This window comes from Coregonus lavaretus (assembly GCF_964263955.1).
Source record: "Coregonus lavaretus genome assembly, chromosome: 4".
Lineage (NCBI taxonomy): Eukaryota > Metazoa > Chordata > Actinopteri > Salmoniformes > Salmonidae > Coregonus > Coregonus lavaretus.
Window position 1 is genome coordinate 72101522 of NC_139991.1, and position 23832 is coordinate 72125353.

At 43.5% G+C, this 23832-nt stretch overlaps 1 protein-coding gene across 6 annotated transcripts in view; it reads left to right on the top strand.

The window, feature by feature from the left end:
• Nucleotides 1-23832, top strand: part of nrg1 (neuregulin 1) — a 148333-nt gene that overhangs the window by 74626 nt on the left and 49875 nt on the right. For 4 of the 6 annotated variants that reach the window (XM_084159532.1, XM_084159533.1, XM_084159534.1 and 1 more), the window contains exons 2-3: nt 9742-9919; nt 10674-10795. In XM_084159532.1, the coding sequence (XP_084015658.1) occupies nt 9742-9919; nt 10674-10795 (300 nt within the window). Of the gene's footprint in view, nt 1-690; nt 960-9741; nt 9920-10673; nt 10796-23832 lie in introns of those variants that run through there. The other 2 variants (XM_084159536.1, XM_084159537.1) reach the window with 2 other exon arrangements.

A 23832-nucleotide genomic window follows, 5' to 3' on the forward strand; every position in this document is an offset into this window, starting at 1 on the left:
TAGCTTCAGCTCAGTGGGCTAAAGTGGTTTTAAGGTGTGTAGAGTAGACAATCAGAGTTCAATGTCTGGTCTGTCAACTTGAAGTGGTTCCTTCACGTGTATCAGCTGCTAGGGCTGTAGTGGGTGAAAGGGAGGTGAAATATAGCGCAGGTAGTTCAGCGAACTATCTATCATGTGATTAGAAGGTTTAGTGTCTAGTGTGGTCTGTATAATGTACACGGTGTCAGGTGATAAGTTATAATGCTACACTGTGTCAGTGGTTGTCATATATCCATTGGACTGGAAAATTGTAGTTTGCTCTTAGGTTAGGCTATTGGTCTTCGAAGGAAATGAAACGGCTATTTTATCAGATAATCGAACAATATTACAGAATCATCGCTTTTGAATAGTATAGCCTTTGCTAACCTATACAGATGACCAACCGTTTTTAATTGTCAGAGGTAGACCTACTTACAAAGCAAATGTTAGAAAATAAAATAACATGACAACATGCTTTACATCTGGCACATGGCAGATGCACTTCAGACTATGTAGCCAATTGTAGGAGTGGGAAATAGATGAATTCCTTCCCGAAATACTTTTTACCAGCATACTAAAGCATACCAGCATACTAAATCAGAAGGCGTCGTTTAGCGTGTATTTACGCTCCTCCCATTTACAGTTAACCAAGATACAGATGTAAACTTTGTTGCATACGAACTATTCCAGAGTTGACTGGAGAAACACAAGCCCCATCTCCGCTCATAGGACTTTGAATTCATTAAGTCACGGGAGAACTGCAGGCAGACGACACTTGGAGAATACTTCGGCATTAGTTTTATTCAAGGAATTTATTTACTACACAGAATAAGACATGTCTGACCAGAAACAAGGGAAAGAAAGGCAGAGAGGTGGAAATAAAAAGGGTACAGGTAATAAGAAAGATAAAAAAGAGACACCAACGGACAACTCTCCACAAGGTAAACTGTCATTACTTTGATTTTTTAAATACGAAATAATTTATTAGCAAAAGTAGGCTAACGGAAAGTTATCGCTATTATGTATCTATTCAAACCCGGTATTTGTGAAGGTGAAAGTCGAGGTGAGTGCTACAGGTGTTTGGGTGAGTGAGGGTAACTTTAACTCAAGGCCACGAGTTGAAAACATGCCTACGGACTTTTAGTCCATGAAACACTCACTATTTTATTACGTCTAATGGAAACACACTTTTGCATTATTCGAAGATAAATTATTTGCTTTGACTAAATGGTGACTACAGTAAGTTTGGTCAGATAAAATTGTTGTTCCTTTCATAACCAAATTAAGCCGAAAACATTGTCTTCTTGGCGCACGTGAGACACAATTTAGTGAAACTTTAGCTAAACTTCTCATAGATTCTTTCTTATTTAAGTGCATAGATTTTTATCAAGTTAAAGATAGTTTATTTATTTTTGGCATTGCAATGTACTTATAGAAGAATTTGAATAGTAAAGTAGGCGCCCATCAAGAGTCGTTTATATCACAGTCCTGTGATTTGACAGGTGCAACCCGTTTTAAATTCCTGGTGTTCCTGATAAACTGTAGTTACGTGAACTTTAAAAAGTCAAAAATGCAAATAATTTATGCAAACAAGTTGCTTCTATCCATGGCTTTCTTTAACTGTCAGCCGTGGGAGTTCAATTTCTCAGAATTGTAATATCTAGGACAGATCATTGTTAATACGGGACACTTTCATAGCTAAAACGTCGGCTAACATCAGGAGTGGAAATATCTTGGGTTTGAAACACAACCTTACCCAGCTTTGATCCCTGTTGTTGAGTTTCCTGCTTGTGGCAGTGTCCATTTGGTGGCAGATGTGGAATAATTTGGGGGTCTTTGGGGAACTTCCTATTTGACAGGTGTTGGGTCCGTTTTTGCAAAGCTCAGTTACAGCCAGACCTATGCTGCTTTTATTGATAGTTTTATTTGTACAAATTCATAGATCTTCTGTCAATATGATGCAAAATGGAGTGCATTGGATTTGAAAACGCCAGACTAAAATCTGTGCCCATATTGATAGATGGCCTAACTGTGGTTTTTGCCATTGAGAGTGAATATTGTACATTGTCAAAGCAGATTCCACTGTGATATATATCATGCTATTAATCAAGTTATTTGTCCTGTGATCAACATGCACAGTAGGCTGAACGTACAGGTAGAGGCATAGTACAAAAGCATTGTGTTTGCTTGAGGCCTTTGACAATGCATTGTTCAATTCATTTCAATTCAATACACCTTTGAATTTTTCCTGGCCAAATACAGCATAGAGAGAATTCTGGTCAATGTGTTCAGCACTGCAATAAAATACAGGAATGCCATCAGTAGTCCAATGGCCGTCTCATTTCTGTACTGAACAGCGATGCATCATAATTACTGACAGCGGTGCAATCAAGCACATCCCCAGCAAAACTCTTCTGTTTGAAAACTGTGAAAATATGCTGCATTGTCTGATATATAAATTAGCACACAAACATGCTTTGAAATGATTGACAATGGCAATGGGGTTGGGCCCATCTTACTGTATGGTCGCTCTCCTCTCTACCAGAATGACTTTGAAGACCATAACATCTGCCATATCTTTTTAAAGAAATTATAGAGAATTAGACCAAAAGTTACTCTGAAGTTACCAAGCCAGTCACAATAGTCCTGGGTCTCCTGGTCAAGAAGTCTGGCGATGTCCAGACCTCTCAACTCTTGTCTGGAACACAGTATTAGATCATGGAATTCCTCCCTTACTGGCGTAGCATGGCTTGGAATGTTGACTGATCCGTGTAAATTTGCGGTTTGAAAAAACGCGGAGGAGTTCCCCCAAAGGGAGCTCCTCCATGACATGGGGAAACAGCTGAAAAGGCTGGCCAGGACTTAGCGGTGTCCCGACCCTGAGCAAACAAAGAGATGGGCATAAATTAAGTTATCCCCCTTGCAGTTTTGCTCCCTCTATGTGCTTTTATAGCCACAAGGTTCATTTTCAGGCAGAATATGAATGGAAAATAGATGTTTAATGAACTCTGTCCATGTTGTTTGGCTTGGTGCTGGTTTCTGAAATGTTAGTGCTGTGTCATTGACAAAGTATGAACATAGATGTTCTTATGACATTTATTTTACAGGACAGATGATTGCATCTTCCTCCTCCAAAAAATCTTTAATTCTAGATAGATTTCCATCAAACTGGCAACAGACTTTCATGCGAATATTCAAAAATCGGCATAAAAACATTTTCCCACCAGAGATGTTTCCATCAAATTGACTTGTTGCGGATAAAAGACTGTGCATGACGTAGTGCACATAAAAATACCTTTTTGCATTAAATTCCCGTGTACCGAATAGAAGTTAAATGGGTTTCCATCGCATTTTCCCCTCTACTGATGGTTTTCTGGTGCGTTATGTTGCCATTTTCCCCTCTACTGATGGTTTTCTGGTGCGTTATGTTGCCATTTTCCCCTCTACTGATGGTTTTCTGGTGCGTTATGTTGCCATTTTCCCCTCTACTGATGGTTTTCTGGTGCGTTATGTTTCCATTTTCCCCTCTACTGATGGTTTTCTGGTGCGTTATGTTGCCAGTGTGCCCACTCTGGCACTGGCATGTGCGCTCTAGACAACAGCTCGCATATATGTGGGTAGAGCCTACATGATGAGATTGTTACGGACAAAGAGCTAGATTATTTTTATTTGTCAAACGGCAGCCAAGTATCGATGATCATGTCACCAGAATAAGACCCCAATATTTATTAGAAAGGAGCATCAAACTGATCACCTTGGGGATGCAGGTAGTCTAGCGGTTAAGAGCGTTCGGCCAGTAACCGAAAGGTCACTGGTTTGAATCCGCGAGCCGCCAAGGTGGAAAAATCTGCCGTTCTGCCCTTGAGCAAGGCAGTTAACCCCCGGGCGCCGATGATGTCGATTAAGGCAGTCCCCCGCACCGCTCTGATTAAGAGGGGTTGGGTTAAAAGCGGAAGACAAATTTCAGTTGTGCAACTGACTAGGTATCCCCTTTCACTTTCACCACCCTGTGAAGTTCATAACCTATTTCATCTGTAGCCTAATAAACTGCTTGCTTTCCAGACAACGAGTCGTAGTGGGAGGACCACACAACATTTCTCGTTTAGTACATTTTACCGACACAAAAACTCCCACCTTGTCTAGTGTATTTCGATTTGTCGACATTTGGAAAGTTGACTTACAAATGTTCTGTTTCAGTCAGGCCTGTCATGCCTTTTTGTATCCGACATGTAACATCTCTCATTTGTCCACTGTCTGCATTGTGACCAGATTAAGTTGGTGCCTCCCTGTATGCAAATTATTTGACAGATATTCTTTCAAAATATGTTTGATCTATTTTTTGGTGTGACAATTACTGATGCCATAAGTCAATGATGCTACCTGTCAATGATTTGAGTGAGGTATAATGATAATTTAAATTGTTTGACCATCCAGATCTGTTTACACTTGATTAATATCCAGACATAATGCATGCCTGGTTCACTGGCTTTATTGTCCCCATGGGGAAATGTAGTTGCAGTATCTCGTACCTGTTTAATGTGGCGTTTAAATACAGTAGACAACAAATTGACAATACAAAATTCATAAGTTACATACAGTATATACCGATGAAAGAAAACCAGCCTGCTGGCCTCACTGGGTGGATAGGAACATTAACCCAAACTGTTTACGAGGGATATCACACCTTGCACAAATGATTGTCTAGTTCTGTTTAGTTCTAACTACCTCACAATCAGATCACAATGTGTCACTTTATTTTAATCGTCTCCACCTGTCTAAAAATGTTGGCACAATCAGAATGTGGACAAGATCAGGACAAAGGGTGCGTGTTAGAACCAGGTATAAAGATCTTATGGCTCATTTTATTAGTTGTATGACTGTTGCTTATTAATCGACTCTCCTGAAATTAAATGTAATAGTGCGCTAACAGTTATAGAAATGTAGGCTAAAGTATTAGCCCACTGGCCCCTCTCCCTAGTACAGTCATGACTCACAGAGCCGTGCCTCTGTTGGTCCCAAGTTGCACCACTAAGAGGATTAGGCTGAAACGAGAAGCGCTCAAATATGCAACTACGTGTACAGTATTGTTTTGTCTGAGGTCATATTTTCTTTCAGTAATGCGCTGTATTCCAGGTATTTCTGTCAGCCTCTTCCTCGCCAGTGTCTCTTTAGATGTTTGTCTATTTTCACAGGCGTAACCATCATGAGAATGTTAAAGTCCACAGTCATTTTTTAGTTGTTAGGTTACCTGTGAGAATAGAGCTTTTGTCTAAGCTTTTCAACAGTTGGGAATGTTGAGAAGTTAGTGTCAACACCTTGACACGAAAGGGCTCATGTTTCTTGTTTTTCAAGAGGGCTAGAATTACTTTTCCTCCCTTACTCAATGAATTCCATCTCATTTCTTATCAGATTAAATATTTTCTTTTATAGGGAAGGTTCCGTTTGGGTTGGGCTCCTGCTCTTCTAAAATGATCATTAAGGAAGTGAAAGTATAGCTGCTCTGACAAAGGGAGTTTCCCCACAGCAAACAAAAGGGAGGCCATGAATGAATGAACACACACACACACACTGATTTAGGTGGGAAACCCTTGTGTGATTTCCTCAAGCTTTGCCCAGTTCAGGTGCTGTGAGCTCTGTTGGGGTTGAGCAACAGTTGTGTAATAATGACAGATCTGCCCAGAAATGAATGGGGTTTAAGTTTAACCCAGCCCAGAGAGATCGCAGCGGTTCTGTGTCCAGTGTCTCCAGAGAGCTCTCGTAACGTACCTGTGTCAATTATCTGTTCCTTCAAAGAACACCTGGAGTTTGTAACCATGGATGAGATTCAGTCAAACATTTGGATTGAGAGTTTTGCTCTCTAATATGAATTTACATTGATGCACATATTTTTGTAAAATGTCAACTTCTGGCAAGTTAAGTCTCTTGAATAGTAAACTAGCATCCTCAACTATGCAAGAGTAACTTTTTATTTTACATGTTGACTTGTTCAAATTGGCTAAAAGAGATTGGTTGATAAAACGTTTATTTGATTACTGCAGATTTAAGTTCCTGCAGGCGCTAGTTAGCTATTGCTAAATGGTTTTTCTACATCACTTACAATGAATTGCCTCAGAGACTATCCAGAGGTTTAACCGCAGGAGGTCTCACTGAGCATTGGATCAACCGCAACAAGCAGAACCAAATGAATGTTTTACATGAACTCTGTGTTCAAAACTGTCGCTCTAGTGTGCATTAGACGTCGTTGAGGTATGGGGTGTTATGTCAAGACTGAATTCCTTGCCTAACAATATCAAATACCTTACACCTGCTCAAATATTGGCATAGTCTGAGTGCAACTAGTGATTTAACCAATACCTCTTCATTCATGTTCGATGGGAATATGAGCCCGACAGAGTTCCATGTTTGTGTGTGTTACATGATGGTGCACATACTGTAGTTAATGGTGTAAGTTTGTAAATACCAACAAACCATTGATTGATTAAAAAAGGTATCCATAGGGCCTCCCGAGTGGCGCAGCGGTCTAAGGCACTACATCGCAGTGCAAGAGGCGTCACTACAGAGCCGGGTTCGATCCCGGGCTGTATCACAACCGGCCGTGATCGAGAGTCCCATAGGGCAGCGCACAATTGGCACAGCGTCGTCCGGGTTAGGGGAGGGTTTGGCCCAGCGTCGTCCGGGTTAGGGGAGGGTTTGGCCCAGCGTCGTCTGGGTTAGGGGAGGGTTTGGCCCAGCGTCGTCCGGGTTAGGGGAGGGTTTGGCCCAGCGTCGTCCGGGTTAGGGGAGGGTTTGGCCCAGCGTCGTCCGGGTTAGGGGAGGGTTTGGCCCAGTGTCGTTCGGGTTAGGGGAGGGTTTGGCCCAGCGTCGTTCGGGTTAGGGGAGGGTTTGGCCCAGCGTCGTCCGGGTTAGGGGAGGGTTTGGCCCAGCGTCGTCCGGGTTAGGGGAGGGTTTGGCCCAGCGTCGTCCGGGTTAGGGGAGGGTTTGGCCCAGCGTCGTCCGGGTTAGGGGAGGGTTTGGCCCAGGGTCGTCCGGGTTAGGGGAGGGTTTGGCCGGGGGGGCTTTACTTGGCTCATTGCGCTCTAGCGACTCCTTGTGGCGGGCCGGGCGCCTGCAGGCTGACCTCAGTTGTCAGGTGAACGGTATTTCCTCTGACACATTGGTGCGGCTGGCTTCCGGGTTGGGCGGGTGTTGTTTCTTGCGGTTTTGGCGGGTCATGTTTCGGAGGACACATGACTCGACCTTCGCCTCCCGAGCCCATTGGGGAGTTGCAGCGATGAGACAAGATCGAAATTGGGGGTAAAATACACTTATAGTATGTTGTTTATTTGGGTCACTTTTGACACTTGGTTCACAGATTCACTTTGGTATCGCACAATAGTATGGAATTCTGAAACAATTTGGAGGATGTCAAAGCTGTGGCATGGCTTTTAGGGATGATTTCTGGTTTCTTGCAATCATACCACCCTTCAAAAAAACAAAACACACCTGTGCATGCGCGTACACAACCACGCATCATTGACTGCCAAGTCAAGTTAATTTGTCACATGCACAGGACACATATGGTACACAGGAGAGCCCTGAACGGGCATGAAACCCTACCCAGGCCCGCAACGTTCAAACCCTACCCTACCCAGGTCCGCGACGTTCAGACCCTACCCTACCCAGCTCCGCGACGTTCAAACCCTACCCTACCCAGGTCTGCTACGCTCAGACCCTACCCTACCCAGGCCTGCGACGCTCAGACCCTACCCTACCCAGGCCTGCGACGTTCAGACCCTACCCTACCCAGGCCTGCGACGTTCAGACCCTACCCTACCCTGGCCCGCGACGCTCAGGCCCTAGTCAGGCCCGATTGCGTCTGCCAAATTTAAGGCCCGGCTCTGCCTGAAATCAGAGAGAACTTCCTCTGTTAGTAAATCCATTAGCTGCTCCTCTCTGTCTGTCACTATGTCCCTGCACGCTGCTCGCTCTGCATGCACCCTGTTCATGGCAGCTCTGGGTCTGTGAGTATCCATAGCAACGGATCTGCTTGGGCTGCTCTGCTCAATGTCGAGACACGAGAGAGCAGTTAGCTGTTAGCTACTTATCGTCACTCTAAACTCACTGATTTTTTTCCCCCCGGTGAAATCTCTCCTGTTTTATATTTGACGAGGTCGACGCACTTCTGACACCATGTTATGATCTTAGTCAGATATGACTGTACTGCGCAGCAGAGCACGAGCAAATGGCTCAGCTTCAAAATGTTAGTGATCAATTTAGCGATAGCCGAGCCCTGCCCTAGTTATTGATGAAAAAACAGGCCTTACCTGGCCCTAACCCAATGTATAATGATAGGCTAGGGTCTGATAACAGAGCTCTGGTACACAGTGCAATGAAATGCTTACTTGCAAGTTCACTCTCAACAATGCTGCATAAAATACAAATAAATTACAATGAATTCCGACGAGTAAAAGTTTTCTTTGAGTCAGTCGAGCAGTGGGTGGCGAGGCATCAGTCAGTGGGTGGCGAGGCATCAGTCAGTGGGTGGCGAGGCATCTTTCCCTGCATTAGCCTAATTCCTTAGTAATTACTCTCTTTGACAGCTGCATTGACGAACCATTACTCAGATACAAGTTCTGGTGTCCCATTTCACATAGTTTTCTTTGAATAAGCATTGTTGGGATTTTTCTGCTGCTGTTTCATTAATGAATGAATACTGTTGGTGAATGGCGGTGAACAGAACAGTGGGTTGGCAGGATTAGCAAAGGTTATTCCAGATGAATATCCTTCCCCATGATGGAGTGGTGGTCTTCTGCTGCTGTTTTTGAATACCTTGGGATTGTGACAATCGAGTAATACCACCTTTCTTTGGCAGGCCCAAACATTGATTTCTAAATCTCCTACTAACAAGTGATGTTTTGTACTGCACATTGACTAGGCCTAATTTTCAAAACGTTTGCCTCTGGGGGTGCTCTTGAGCTTAAATGGGTCCCTATAAATGGATATAAATATTATCCAGAAATTACCTCATTGGGCAGAAAGGTAGTGTTCCCCAAGGATTCTTTTCAGCTGCGGTGGCAGAGTTAGGGGGGGGGGGGGGGGGAACTGATGGACTGATGACTGACAGATGTAATAGGATTTGGGCTTTCAAAGCTCAGTTGGCCGGCCAAGGCTCAAACACACCCAGGGAGGTTACCCCCCCTCCACCCAGGGAGGTTACCCCCCCCCCCCCCCCCCCCCCACCCCACCCCACCCAGGGAGGTTACACCCCTCCAATGACAATAACAAATTAAATCCTACGGTAGGCTGCCCATCAATGTGTATGTTTTTGCTATTTTGAAAATCTTTCCTACTGGTACTACGGTGTCGTTAGAAGTGAAGTGAACCTGTTTTTTTTGTAATGTTTATTTTTTTTAAAGGAGAACGGTGCTACCCATTCTGCCTCACTCAGACATGAAGGAGAACAGTGCTACCCATTCTGCCTCACTTAGACATGAAGGGAACCAGTTATTTTTTTTAGGAGAACGGTGCTACCCATTCTGCCTCACTTAGACATGAAGGGAACCTGTTATTTTTTTAGGAGAACGGTGCTACCCATTCTGCCTCACTTAGACATGAAGGGAACCTGTTATTTTTTTTAGGAGAACGGTGCTACCCATTCTGCCTCACTTAGACATGAAGGGAACCTGTTTTGACCTGCTGTACTAACTGCTGCTGTATGACTGTTGACCTGGTTCTGTGTTGCAGCTGAGCCCAAGCTGAAGGAGATGAAGAGTGTGGAGGTCGTGGAGGGGATGAAGACATTCTTGAAGTGCGAGCTCGGAGCAGGGAACCCGTCCCCCAAATTGAAGTGGTACAAGGAGGGGGTTGAGATCGGCGGCGGCAAGAACAAACTGAAAGACACCAAGTTAAAAAGAAAGAAAGAGTAAGTACCTCCTCGTCAGTCCGTTAGAAGTCTTGAGTTCTTAATACGTTTCTAAGACTTATTGCCCTGTCCTTCAAAATTGTAATTTCATCCGATTAGAAGCTGTTTATTTGTGACATATGCAGAATCTGGCTGACAGTTGGAGCGGGGAATGATTCATGACTTGGTAGCTTGCACGACTCTTTTGGTTCTCGCCGAGGCGGCGTGAATGTTATTTACACCCACCCCCACAGCCACCTCTAGTCTCCAGCACGCCTCTGGTGGCATCTGACGGGGGCTGGACACCTGCCCCATCACCTCTCTGCCATATGCTTGTTTAGAAGATGAGAGGCTCATATCATTCCAACAAAAAAGGGCCCGTATTCATAAAGCCTCTCAAAGTTAGAGTGCTGATCTAGGATCAGGTCCCATCTGTCCACATAATCGTATTTGTTATGATCTAAAATGCAAAACGGAACCTAGATCAGCACTCCTACTCTGAGAGGCTTTAAGAATACAGGCCCTGGTCAACAGTCAATTGAATCCTAGATAGTGTCATTTTCACGTGGAATAAACAAGACCCACCATTTAATACTGAATGGAGAGTAACTCCTTAGTTTCTCAGTATCAACACATTAAACCCAGGAATGGTTTCAAATTTGAACTGATTTCATATCATCTGAGTTCTTTTAATAGAGTGTCCATCTCAGGCCACTATGCACTGTATGTAGAGTAGATGGAAGACTCTGGTCCCAAATGTCTCTGTCTCCTGCAGAGGGAAAGTCTCTGAGCTCCACTTCAAGAAAACCACTGATGCACACGCTGGCTCCTACACATGCGAAGCCATCAACAACCTGGGAAAAACCAGCACCGTCGGTAACGTGACGCTCCTCCGCGGTAAGCCCATTCATATACAACGTTTAACCTTAAAATGTTGACATTATTGCTTCATGACAGCTAATTGCAGAGGTAGTATGTGAAAATGTGCGTGTTGTGTTCATTGGGGGCTTTGTAACTGAATGAGTAGCATTGAGGTGTCCCTCCTCAGGCCCAGAGTGGAGATGATGTGGGGGTTAGGGTCCCCTAGGTGGGGTTAGGGTCCCCTAGGTGGGGTTAGGGTCCTCTAGGTGGGGTTAGGGTCCTCTAGGTGGGATTAGGGTCCTCTAGGTGGGATTAGGTGGGGTTAGGGTCCTCTAGGTGGGGTTAGGTGGGGTTAGGGTCCTCTAGGTGGGGTTAGGTGGGGTTAGGGTCCTCTAGGTGGGGTTAGGTGGGGTTAGGGTCCTCTAGGTGGGGTTAGGTGGGGTTAGGGTCCTCTAGGTGGGGTTAGGGTCCTCTAAGGGGGGGGGGGGGGGGGGGGTCCTCTAGGTGGCTTGGTCCACTCGTCATAGAGCCACATCAGAGGATTCTGACCTGACACCGAGTTGCTCTGAGGGAGAGCGAGCTCTTCACCTTGTGCTTGTCCATGCTCCTCACTGGCATTTTAGTCAATAGGGGGCAGCTGCCATTTCTAACCTGACGTTTCAGTTTAATGGTACTGCAGACCATTTTCCATGAAACAACCAATCCAAGCTAAAAGGGCCTTTATTGTAAGCTGTTTTACAGATTCACCAACACAGGTAAGTCTGAACATTTAAGAGTTTGATTTTAAAACACGTTTTACTAGTTGTGGTATCCAGATACATATTGCAGCATGTTATAACATTTTAAGTCGTCACAAGATGTTGAAATACAGGTTATAAATGCTGACTGTGCAAACGGTGTAACTTGCCCAAAGCACGTACAGTCTGTTCTGCGCTAGAGCAACTTATGTGCTCCGCCTTTTCTCACTCCGCCGGTTTGCCAGTCTCGCCAAAAAACACTGACGTTGATCAACTTCTGACTGATCGAAGAGAAAATCCCGGGGCCATTAATATCGCAGACAGGTAAATGCTCGATGTCACGCTGGCTCCAAGTCTCATCCTCTCCTCTCCACTCACACACAATTTTGCGACGTTGCAAGAGTGATCAGTATGTGGGCCAGTTTAAAGCGACCACTCAATCACTTCTTTCAATTAGCCAGTAGTACTTCTCTGAACGGCTGCCAATGGAGAGAAAAGGGCCATGTCAGCCACCTCTTGACTGAGGCGTTAGCCCAGCAATGACAAGCGGTGGGAACCCCTGGAAGCCGTCTATGCTAATCACCGCTAGTTAGCCCTGTTTGACGTGGACAGCTAGGAGACTGAATCATTCACTCATTGTATATTTTATATTCTGTTGCTGGCAGCGGCAGGTGATATGTTACCCTGGTCTGCAGTATCTTGTCATTTCAGGTCTCATTCTCTAATCACGTTAGGCCTACTGTGACACACACGATAGATTTGATTGGCTGGCTAAGGTTAGCGACACTTGAGCACATCTGATATCTACGAGAACATACTGGATTCTCAGCTTTGACGTGCTTCATCTCTGTTGGCCCCTTGTACATATCCAAGTTCTTTATTGTGCCACAGTTTAGGATTTCGCTGTACTCTGGTAAATTGTGTTAACTGCATCAGACTAAAGTGCAAATTAATTCCTGGTGTTCATTTCTATTGATGTAATGTCTCCTCCATTTTCTGATCCTATTTTTAAAGTCACACAATGGCAACTTGATATAGCGGTCTGTCCTCTTGAAATAATGGTCTGTCCTCTTGAAATAACTGTTTTGTCCTGTCTTTCTCACATAAAGTCTCTCGGTTGGCAAACAGGCTAGGGTAAACAGCGAAATAATGAGTATACTTCAGTTTTTGCTGGGTATTACTCAGTTTTGCAGTGGAATGTGAAGGATTTTAACCTAATCACCTTCAGGTGTGTTGGAGACATTTGTACCCACCTACCCAGCGGGCAAAAGTGGTTGTAATGACGGCATTTCAACCACATATGCCCACTAGATACTCGGCAGGGGTCGGTAGGGGTTGGTAGGGGTGGCAAGAGGAACCCTGGTCTAATGGAATGCGGAGTTAAACTCCCTTACAGACTCACTATGAAAAATGAATGTATGTACTAAAAATTCTCGCAGTAAGAGTTTTGTTGAGGGTTGCGGCACTAAAAAGGCCCTTTCCTAAACCAGCATGCCCCTGCTACTCCTTCCGCCCTTGGCATCTATTTACAGTGATTAGCTGGTTGCTTTCAGCTATCTCATTTGGATGCTAATTAGGTTTTGGGGGCTAACGTTTGCGGTCGAGCAGTTTGATATTACTAATGTGTATTTGCAGTGTTATTCTACTCTCTGGGCGAAATGTGTGTTTGACCTCCACTGTAATGGAGAGGATTTCTCTTCAAGTTCAGAGTGGGTTATTTCTTGGCATTTTATAGAATGTTTTCAGTGTTCTATTTCTATGGTCCTCTAAGCTCTGCAAGGTTGTGTGTGACTTGGTCTCTGGCTTCTCAACGTAGCTAAATATCAGGCTGTTACCTTAAACCTATCATGAGATGAATTTTGATTGCCATTATTATCATAGTTACATGGTTACCAACTAATTATCATACCAGTAGACGGTGTGCTCTGGTGCTACTATAATATTCAATAGGAACAAGGTGCAGGCAGGAACTGTATACAATACGTAAAGGGAATGACTTTATGTTGCATCAGGAATGTCTCTTAGGACAGTGTGTTTATTCATTACATTTGTTTTGCATGGACTATTATTAACTCACCTTGACTGCATTGTTATCTGAACACCTCCAATTTGGAGCCAGTTCTCTCTGGTTTCAAGGAGCCCTACTGTTTTGCGAAGGCATTTTTTGGCACCATGAGTGATGATCTCCATACTGTGCAGTGCGGTAATGGAATTGCCTACTGAGAGGGTGTTCAGTCGCCAGATTCCCAGGGGTAACAATCGTGACTGTGGATAACCTTGACATGCACAGACAGACAGTTTCCGTTATTACAAGGGTACACAATAACGGCAAGAACAAATATCAGATGATGTCTTAAACAAGATACAAAGGCAGTCAACTAGATAGTCCCTGGATTGGATCTCAGCCAGAACTGCCATTTTGTCCTTTCAGTGTCATCTCCCTTCAATGAAGAAACATTTAACTATCCCTTTTCCTGCAACTTGAAAGCACAGGCCATCACTAGGCCATCCATGGTCACCCTGCTCTGCGTTAGTCTGGGCTTTTCATTTGTTTACCCTTAAAGGGAAGTCATTTCTCAGTGTTTCCTGGAACATAATGACCCCCATCAGCCAATTGTAGAGGGGAATTGATGAGGCTTGAGCAGAGACGGCGTAGCATTGGAAGGTCACACAGAATGTGAAAAGCATGTTGGTCTCCTCCTCAAATCGTTTGAATATTTGAATCAAATTTGTCCTGTTCACCAAAAACCTTTATAAGATTAGGTTTTGACATTTTGTCGAGATATTCTCTATTTTTCAGCCTATTTCCACACTTCAGTGAGGAGTGATGTGTGGTCCGAAACTGTGCCATCTGACTCATCAAAAGTTGGAATGGGTTCAAAGCAAAATTGCCCTTAAGAAATATACTGTCCTTTATAAAAGCTGTTTTGAACATCCACGAAATGTATTGTTTTAAGTTAACACAGCCTTTTAATCTGGACAGAAGGTTGGAACGAGGGTAGTGGGAAAATGGGCTCAGTGTTATAAAGTGGTGAGTGAGCTGACATTGCAGTTGGTGGAAAATGGATGGCTCGCGGCCTCGAGAGGCTTGGATTTGGCTGGCAGAACTAAACTGTTACAGAGATCATTAGCCTTGGCTATTTGCATATTTAGGACCCAGGTATAAATTGGAGATTTGAACCTTGTCATCAGATGCTATTCTACTTCTTCTCTTGAAATATGTTCTATGAACAGGCTGATTCTGCTGACGGCTTCAACCTATCCCCATGAAGTGTTTCCCTGTATCGGCAGATACATCATTCATGCCTAATTGAAAATAAAACAATCTGAAATACTTGTGGAGACATTTTCTAATGTTCGAAGAAGGCAATGTGATGTCGAAATGACTGGGAGCTTGTATAAAGAGTGTAACTCTCTTATTTGTATAGCCTACAGTGTACTCTTCGTTAGTCAGCACCTCTAGTAACTGTTTCTGGGTGTACGCCAGCTCATGCCTTTCACTAGACATTTCTAATGTGACACAATATGCATGTGTCGTGTCAGACAACGTGTTATCTAGGCCTGCTATATTGTGAGACTGTTTCCAAAGCCTTTTCACACATCTCCATTCAAGCATGGTCGACAACACTTGCTACTCTTTTTTTTTCTTCCTCAGCCAACGTCGCAATATGGTGAGGGATTGTTGTTTCGCTGGAACTGGAACATGAACATCTGTGGTCAGGTTAGCAGCACTACATGCTTTAGGACACGTCTGGAGCACATGTCCGGGCAATAAGCAGATGTTGGGCTGTGTGGAGGGATAGTATGTCAAACAAACCCACGTCAGTCATCCCAGGATAAGGCCTTTCTGCGAAGAAAACAGACAATGTCATGTCAATGGTATTTGGACATGACGCCATTTAAAAAAAAAAAAACTAAACACATGTCATGTTTTCTTAAGCCCACTATCTACATGGCTCTCGTTTCAAATACAGTGCATTAATTAAAACGTCTAGACATCTATGACTGTTGTCTGGTGGATATAGCGCTCATCCCATTGGAGTGACTGGCCAGGTCAGGGGAACTTCCCGATGACAGGATTCATTTCCTGCAATTCCGCCTTGCTAGGATCATTGTAAATGTTTATCGATGTGTTACGTTTCACAGGAGATATGAGGTTAATCTCTTAAATTGAATGTGTAATCCTTTCGATTACACTTTAACAGGAAAAACAAACGTCTGCTAATGCTATGATTCGTTTTCTGATTAGAAGAGGCTTCCATTCGGTATGAATGGTTTGATTAGGCCCAAATGAGGAGGGGTTAACTTGGTCAGGGATATGAGGCACTAGAAGGATCTCTACATAGGCACACTATTGGTCTTGTACTCTTGGCTAGTTCCTGTTCAATGTTGTCAGAGGGGTTCGTGAACACCCAATATGCCCTCTGTTTGGTCTGCCCTTGGGAATGTTATGTCTCTCTCTCTGCTGGTGAATGGTATGTCTCTCTCTGCTGGTGAATGGTATGTCTCTCTCTGCTGGTGAATGGTATGTATCTCTCTGCTGGTGAATGGTATGTCTCTCTCTGCTGGTGAATGGTATGTCTCTCTCTGCTGGTGAATGGTATGTCTCTCTCTGCTGGTGAATGGTATGTCTCTCTCTGCTGGTGAATGGTATGTCTCTCTCTGCCGGTGAATGGTATGTCTCTCTCGGTTGTGTAACAGGGAACGTGAAGAGAGAGACTGCTTATTTTAATAGCACATAGATCTAGATGGAACAAAGGCGCTGACTAGAATGTGTTTAGCTTTCTTGTTTTGATCCATTTTCTCCATCCGTGCCTGGAGGATGGCTTTGAAGCTTTCCAATCCCTCGGGCACTCCTCCTCCTCCTCACATCTCATCCTCTGTTAATGTGTTCCGATGATGACTTATATCCAGCAGCTTATTAGGCCTTCTCACTTTCTCTTTCTCTCTTTCTGTTTCTCACTTTCTCTTTCTCTCTTTCTCTTTCTGTTTCTCACTTTCTCTTTCTCACTTTCTCTTTCTGTTTCTGTTTCTCACTTTCTCTTTCTCACTTTCTCTTTCTCACTTTCTCTTTCTCTTTCTCACTTTTCTTTCTCTTTCTCACTTTCTCTTTCTCACTTTCTCTTTCTCACTTTTCTTTCTCTTTCTCACTTTCTCTTTCTTTCTCACTTTCACTTTCTCACTTTTCTTTCTCTTTCTCACTTTCTCTTTCTTTCTCACTTTCTCTTTCTCACTTTCACTTTCTCTTTCTCACTTTTCTTTCTCTTTCTCACTTTCTCTTTCTCACTTTCTCACTTTCTCTTTCTTTCTCACTTTTCTTTCTCTTTCTCACTTTCTCTTTCTCACTTTCTCTTTCTCACTTTCTCTTTCTCACTTTTCTTTCTCTTTCTCACTTTCTCTTTCTCACTTTTCTTTCTCTTTCTCACTTTCTCTTTCTCACTTTTCTTTCTCTTTCTCACTTTCTCTTTCTCACTTTTCTTTCTCTTTCTCACTTTCTCTTTCTCACTTTCTCTTTCTCTTTCTCACTTTCTCTTTCTCTTTCTCACTTTTCTTTCTCTTTCTCACTTTCTCTTTCTCACTTTCTCTTTCTCACTTTCTCTTTCTCACTTTCTCTTTCTCACTTTCTCTTTCTCTTTCTTACTTTTCTTTCTCTTTCTCACTTTCTCTTTCTCACTTTCTCTTTCTCACTTTCTCTTTCTCACTTCTCTTCTCTTTCTCACTCTTAATGTGACAATGGGCACTTTTCCCCCCCATTCACGCACAGTTTCGTAGTCAAAGTGGGTGGATTTTACTTTCTCTGCATTTCTGACTGAAGCAGTAGGCTAATGCACATACCCAATGCAGTGTCAATGTATGCAAAGACTGAAAGTCAATTGTGATGTTTTCTTTTTGTCTCTGATGGGAGGGTTTTTCTTTGACGCACTGAACTGTCTTCATGACAGATTGTAGAATCCTATCTTTCATCAAGGATTCCGTAAGCTTTTGACACACACATTTCTCATCTGTTGAGGGGATTTCTGCTTTGCTTCCTTCACAAGATAAAACGTATGGACGGAGACAAAATGCCTGCTCCATGACACTTCAGTATGGGAAACTACAGTATGGGAAACTACAGTATGGGGAACTACAGTATGGGGAACTACAGTATGGGCAACTACAGTATGGGAAACTACAGTATGGGAAACTACAGTATGGGGAACTACAGTATGGGCAACTACAGTATGGGGAACTACAGTATGGGAAACTACAGTATGGGGAACTACAGTATGGGAAACTACAGTATGGGGAACTACAGTATGGGAAACTACAGTATGGGGAACTACAGTATGGGAAACTACAGTATGGGGAACTACAGTATGGGAAACTACAGTATGGGGAACTACAGTATGGGAAACTACAGTATGGGGAACTACAGTATGGGGAACTACAGTATGGGGAACTACAGTATGGGAAACTACAGTATGGGAAACTACAGTATGGGGAACTACAGTATGGGGAACTACAGTATGGGGAACTACAGTATGGGGAACTACAGTATGGGAAACTACAGTATGGGAAACTACAGTATGGGGAACTACAGTATGGGGAACTACAGTATGGGAAACTACAGTATGGGGAACTACAGTATGGGAAACTACAGTATGGGGAACTACAGTATGGGAAACTACAGTATGGGGAACTACAGTATGGGGAACTACAGTATGGGGAACTACAGTATGGGAAACTACAGTATGGGAAACTACAGTATGGGAAACTACAGTGAGGGGAAAAAAGTATTTGATCCCCTGCTGATTTTGTACATTTGTCCACTGACAAAGACATGATCAGTCTATCATTTTAATGGTAGGTTTATTTGAACAGTGAGAGACAGAATAACAAACAAAAAATCCAGAAAAACGCATGTCAAAATTTTATAAATTGATTTGCATTTTAATGAGGGAAATAAGTATTTGACCCCTCTGCAAAACATGACTTAGTACTTGGTGGCAAAACCCTTGTTGGCAATCACAGAGGTCAGAAGTTTCTTGTAGTTGGCCACCAGGTTTGCACACATCTCAGGAGGGATTTTGTCCCTCTCTTCTCCAAGTCATTAAAGTTTCGAGGCTGACGTTTGGCAACTCGAACCTTCAGCTCCCTCCACAGATTTTCTATGGAATTAAGGTCTGGAGACTGGCTAGGCCACTCCAGGACCTTAATGTGCTACTTCTTGAACCACTCCTTTGTTGCCTTGGCCGTGTGTTTTGGGTCATTGTCATGCTGGAATACCCATCCACGACCCATTTTCAATGCCCTCACTGAGGGAAGGAGGTTCTCACCCAAGATTTGACGGTACATGGCGCCGTCCATCGTCCCTTTGATGCGGTGAAGTTGACCTGTCCCCTTAGCAGAAAAACACCCCCAAAGCATAATGTTTCCACCTCCATGTTTGACGGTGGGGATGGTGTTCTTGGGGTCATAGGCAGCATTCCTCCTCCTCCAAACACGCCAAGTTGAGTTGATGCCAAAGAGCTCGATTTTGGTCTCATCTGACCACAACACTTTCACCCAGTTCTCTGAATCATTCAGATGTTCATTGGCAAACTTCAGACGGGCCTGTATATGTGCTTTCTTGAGCAGGGGGACCTTGCGGGCGCTGCAGGATTTCAGTCCTTCACGGCGTAGTGTGTTACCAATTGTTTTCTTGGTGACTATGGTCCCAGCTGCCTTGAGATCATTGACAAGATCCTCCCGTGGAGTTCTGGGCTGATTCCTCACCGTTCTCATGATCATTGCAACTCCACGAGGTGAAATCTTGCATGGAGCCCCAGGCCGAGGGAGATTGACAGTTATTTTGTGTTTCTTCCATTTGCGAATAATCGCACCAACTGTTGTCACCTTCTCACCAAGCTGCTTGGCGATGGTCTTATAGCCCATTCCAGCCTTGTGTAGGTCTACAATCTTGTCCCTGACATCCTTGGAGAGCTCTTTGGTCTTGGCCATGGTGGAGAGTTTGGAATCTGATTGATTGATTGCTTCTGTGGACAGGTGTCTTTTATACAGGTAACAAGCTGACATTAGGAGCACTCCCTCGTTACCTGTATAAAAGACACCTGGGAGCCAGAAATCTTCCTGATTGAGAGGGGGTCAAATACTTATTTCCCTCATTTAAAATGCAAATCAATTTATAACATTTTTGACATGCGTTTTTCTGGATTTTTTTGTTGTTATTCTGTCTCTCACTGTTCAAATAAACCTACCATTAAAATTATAGACTGATCATGTCTTTGTCAGTGGGCAAACGTACAAAATCAGCAGGGGATCAAATACTTTTTTCCCTCACTGTAACTGTCATGGTGAACAGAGTAGGCCTACTCATCCCTGCTTTAGCGTTTGTTTTCCTCTCTTTGGCTGTTGATATAGCCTCGTTTGACAGACCAAGGTGACTGAACACAACCGAATTTTGAGAATGTGACAAAATGACAAAGCCAGAGAGATTAACAGTACCATCACTGTTGTCCCTGCTGTTCCCAACCGTGGTTTAAGAGCAGGCTGCGTAATCACCCAGCATGCTGCATGGACCAGTACTGTAATATACTAGTAGAGAACAGCATGCTGCATGGACCAGTACTGTAATATACTAGTAGAGAACAGCATGCTGCATGGACCAGTACTGTAATATACTAGTAGAGAACAGCATGCTGCATGGACCAGTACTGTAATATACTAGTAGAGAACAGCATGCTGCATGGACCAGTACTGTAATATACTAGTGGAGAACAGCATGCTGCATGGACCAGTACTGTAATATACTAGTAGAGAACAGCATGCTGCATGGACCAGTACTGTAATATACTAGTAGAGAACAGCGTGCTGCATGGACCAGTACTGTAATATACTAGTAGAGAACAGCATGCTGCATGGACCAGTACTGTAATATACTAGTAGAGAACAGCGTGCTGCATGGACCAGTACTGTAATATACTAGTAGAGAACAGCATGCTGCATGGACCAGTACTGTAATATACTAGTAGAGAACAGCGTGCTGCATGTACCAGTACTGTAATATACTAGTAGAGAACAGCGTGCTGCATGGACCAGTACTGTAATATACTAGTAGAGAACAGCGTGCTGCATGGACCAGTACTGTAATATACTAGTAGAGAACAGCGTGCTGCATGGACCAGTACTGTAATATACTAGTAGAGAACAGCGTGCTGCATGGACCAGTACTGTAATATACTAGTAGAGAACAGCGTGCTGCATGGACCAGTACTGTAATATACTAGTAGAGAACAGCGTGCTGCATGGACCAGTACTGTAATATACTAGTAGAGAACAGCGTGCTGCATGGACCAGTACTGTAATATACTAGTAGAGAACAGCATGCTGCATGGACCAGTACTGTAATATACTAGTAGAGAACAGCATGCTGCATGGACCAGTACTGTAATATACTAGTAGAGAACAGCATGCTGCATGGACCAGTACTGTAATATACTAGTAGAGAACAGCATGCTGCATGGACCAGTACTGTAATATACTAGTAGAGAACAGCATGCTGCATGGACCAGTACTGTAATATACTAGTAGAGAACAGCATGCTGCATGGACCAGTACTGTAATATACTAGTAGAGAACAGCATGCTGCATGGACCAGTACTGTAATATACTAGTAGAGAACAGCATGCTGCATGGACCAGTACTGTAATATACTAGTAGAGAACAGCATGCTGCATGGACCAGTACTGTAATATACTAGTAGAGAACAGCATGCTGCATGGACCAGTACTGTAATATACTAGTAGAGAACAGCATGCTGCATGGACCAGTACTGTAATATACTAGTAGAGAACAGCATGCTGCATGGACCAGTACTGTAATATACTAGTAGAGAACAGCATGCTGCATGGACCAGTACTGTAATATACTAGTAGAGAACCGCATGCTGCATGGACCAGTACTGTAATATACTAGTAGAGAACAGCATGCTGCATGGACCAGTACTGTAATATACTAGTAGAGAACAGCATGCTGCATGGACCAGTACTGTAATATACTAGTAGAGAACAGCATGCTGCATGGACCAGTACTGTAATATACTAGTAGAGAACAGCATGCTGCATGGACCAGTACTGTAATATACTAGTGGAGAACAGCATGCTGCATGGACCAGTACTGTAATATACTAGTGGAGAACAGCATGCTGCATGGACCAGTACTGTAATATACTAGTAGAGAACAGCATGCTGCATGGACCAGTACTGTAATATACTAGTGGAGAACAGCATGCTGCATGGACCAGTACTGTAATATACTAGTGGAGAACAGCATGCTGCATGGACCAGTACTGTAATATACTAGTAGAGAACAGCATGCTGCATGGACCAGTACTGTAATATACTAGTGGAGAACAGCATGCTGCATGGACCAGTACTGTAATATACTAGTAGAGAACAGCATGCTGCATGGACCAGTACTGTAATATACTAGTAGAGAACAGCATGCTGCATGGACCAGTACTGTAATATACTAGTAGAGAACAGCATGCTGCATGGACCAGTACTGTAATATACTAGTAGAGAACAGCATGCTGCATGGACCAGTACTGTAATATACTAGTAGAGAACAGCATGCTGCATGGACCAGTACTGTAATATACTAGTAGAGAACAGCATGCTGCATGGACCAGTACTGTAATATACTAGTAGAGAACAGCATGCTGCATGGACCAGTACTGTAATATACTAGTAGAGAACAGCATGCTGCATGGACCAGTACTGTAATATACTAGTAGAGAACAGCATGCTGCATGGACCAGTACTGTAATATACTAGTGGAGGACAGCATGCTGCAGTTTGTGATACCAGGTGCCTCCCACTCCATTCAATTTGGGTAAAGGGCTCTGAACCGGAGAAGGAGAAGTACTTTACTGTACCTCGCAACACTGCATAATGAATTAGGATACTGTTAGAGGCATACTGCTGCAGCAGTTTTCCAGTCCACTTCTTACCTGCACACTTATTTTCTCTCTTTATATCACGTCGCAGGGAGAAGGAGAAATGTGTGAGAACGGCAAACATTTTAAGCAAACTTGCCTTTCCTCTCAGCGTTTGCTCAAAGTTTGCCTTTCGTTTTGGATGAGCGACTGATCGCGTCACCCCCCCTCTCCCGTCTCCCCGTTGATATATTATACAGAAAGCAAACAAGTCCATTTCAATCAGTCTGCCAGTCTGAAGGAGGACGTTTGGCTCGTCTCTCATTCCCTAAAGCCAATTAGTGTCCGTAGAGAAGTGGGTCGGCTCTTAAAAGGAATGGTCGGTATTTTATGTATTTCACAAGGCCAGTGTGTGTTACTGTGCTTTTTCCCCCTCCACATGAAAAGCAGGCCATGGAGATGACTATCTCCTTATCTTTGCACTGACAGTAACAGCCTTTGATCAGACAATGAGACGCTAATGAGAAATTGCACCCCAGCTTTGATAACGGCAAGATACACGAGCCCTCATGCAACTTTCTGACAACCTAGATGGAAGTCCAGAATTCATGACATGACATGGATGGCACAAGTATCAATATTGCTTTTAACTTTCCACGAAACGGCAGCTCACTCCTAAATTGTCTGAAGTCAGTTATTCCTGCAACACCCGGTTTTGTTTCCTCTCTAACAGTATAATGTTTCCCAACCTGTTTCTCTGGGAGTCGAGATGGTTATTTACATTTTTATTTTCAAAGAATGCCAATTTTAATTTGAGGCTTTGCCTCTTAGGGTGGTATTTTGGTGTTATGTAGAATGTAAATGACTGTCTCTTCTGATGTTAAATTAAATTCTGATGTTTGAGGATCAGAAGGGGAAAAAACTATGTAGCTATTTTCTCACAGAGCAGTCAAGAAACCGTGTAAGTAAGAGGAAAAAATAAATCTCTGTGGCTTTCGAGTTCAAATCTCTTTGTTTGCTTCAGTTGTTGCTCTCAATGTACTTGCAGAGGAAGTTGCAGAATCCTATATTACTTTATGGGCCTCCAATTTTACCACAGTCGGCTACACACACCACACGGGAACACACACACAAAGACCTACTCTGTAGAGCACATATGTTTATCCTCTATTCACGTACTGTTCAGCTTCTAAAAGAAGCATATTCAATTACTAATGGCACTGCATTCACCCCTTCCCTAGAGAATTCCTGGCCAGCAGTAACATTTGTCATTATCTACGTATTGAATTAGCATTCAATAACATTTCTACAACATACAAATGAAATTTTGCAGCGTCATTTTCACAGCCCAATCGGCCAGCCCAAGAAAAACAGTGCTATTCCCCCCCCCCCCCCCCCCCTCCTCCCTCATGAAAATATCA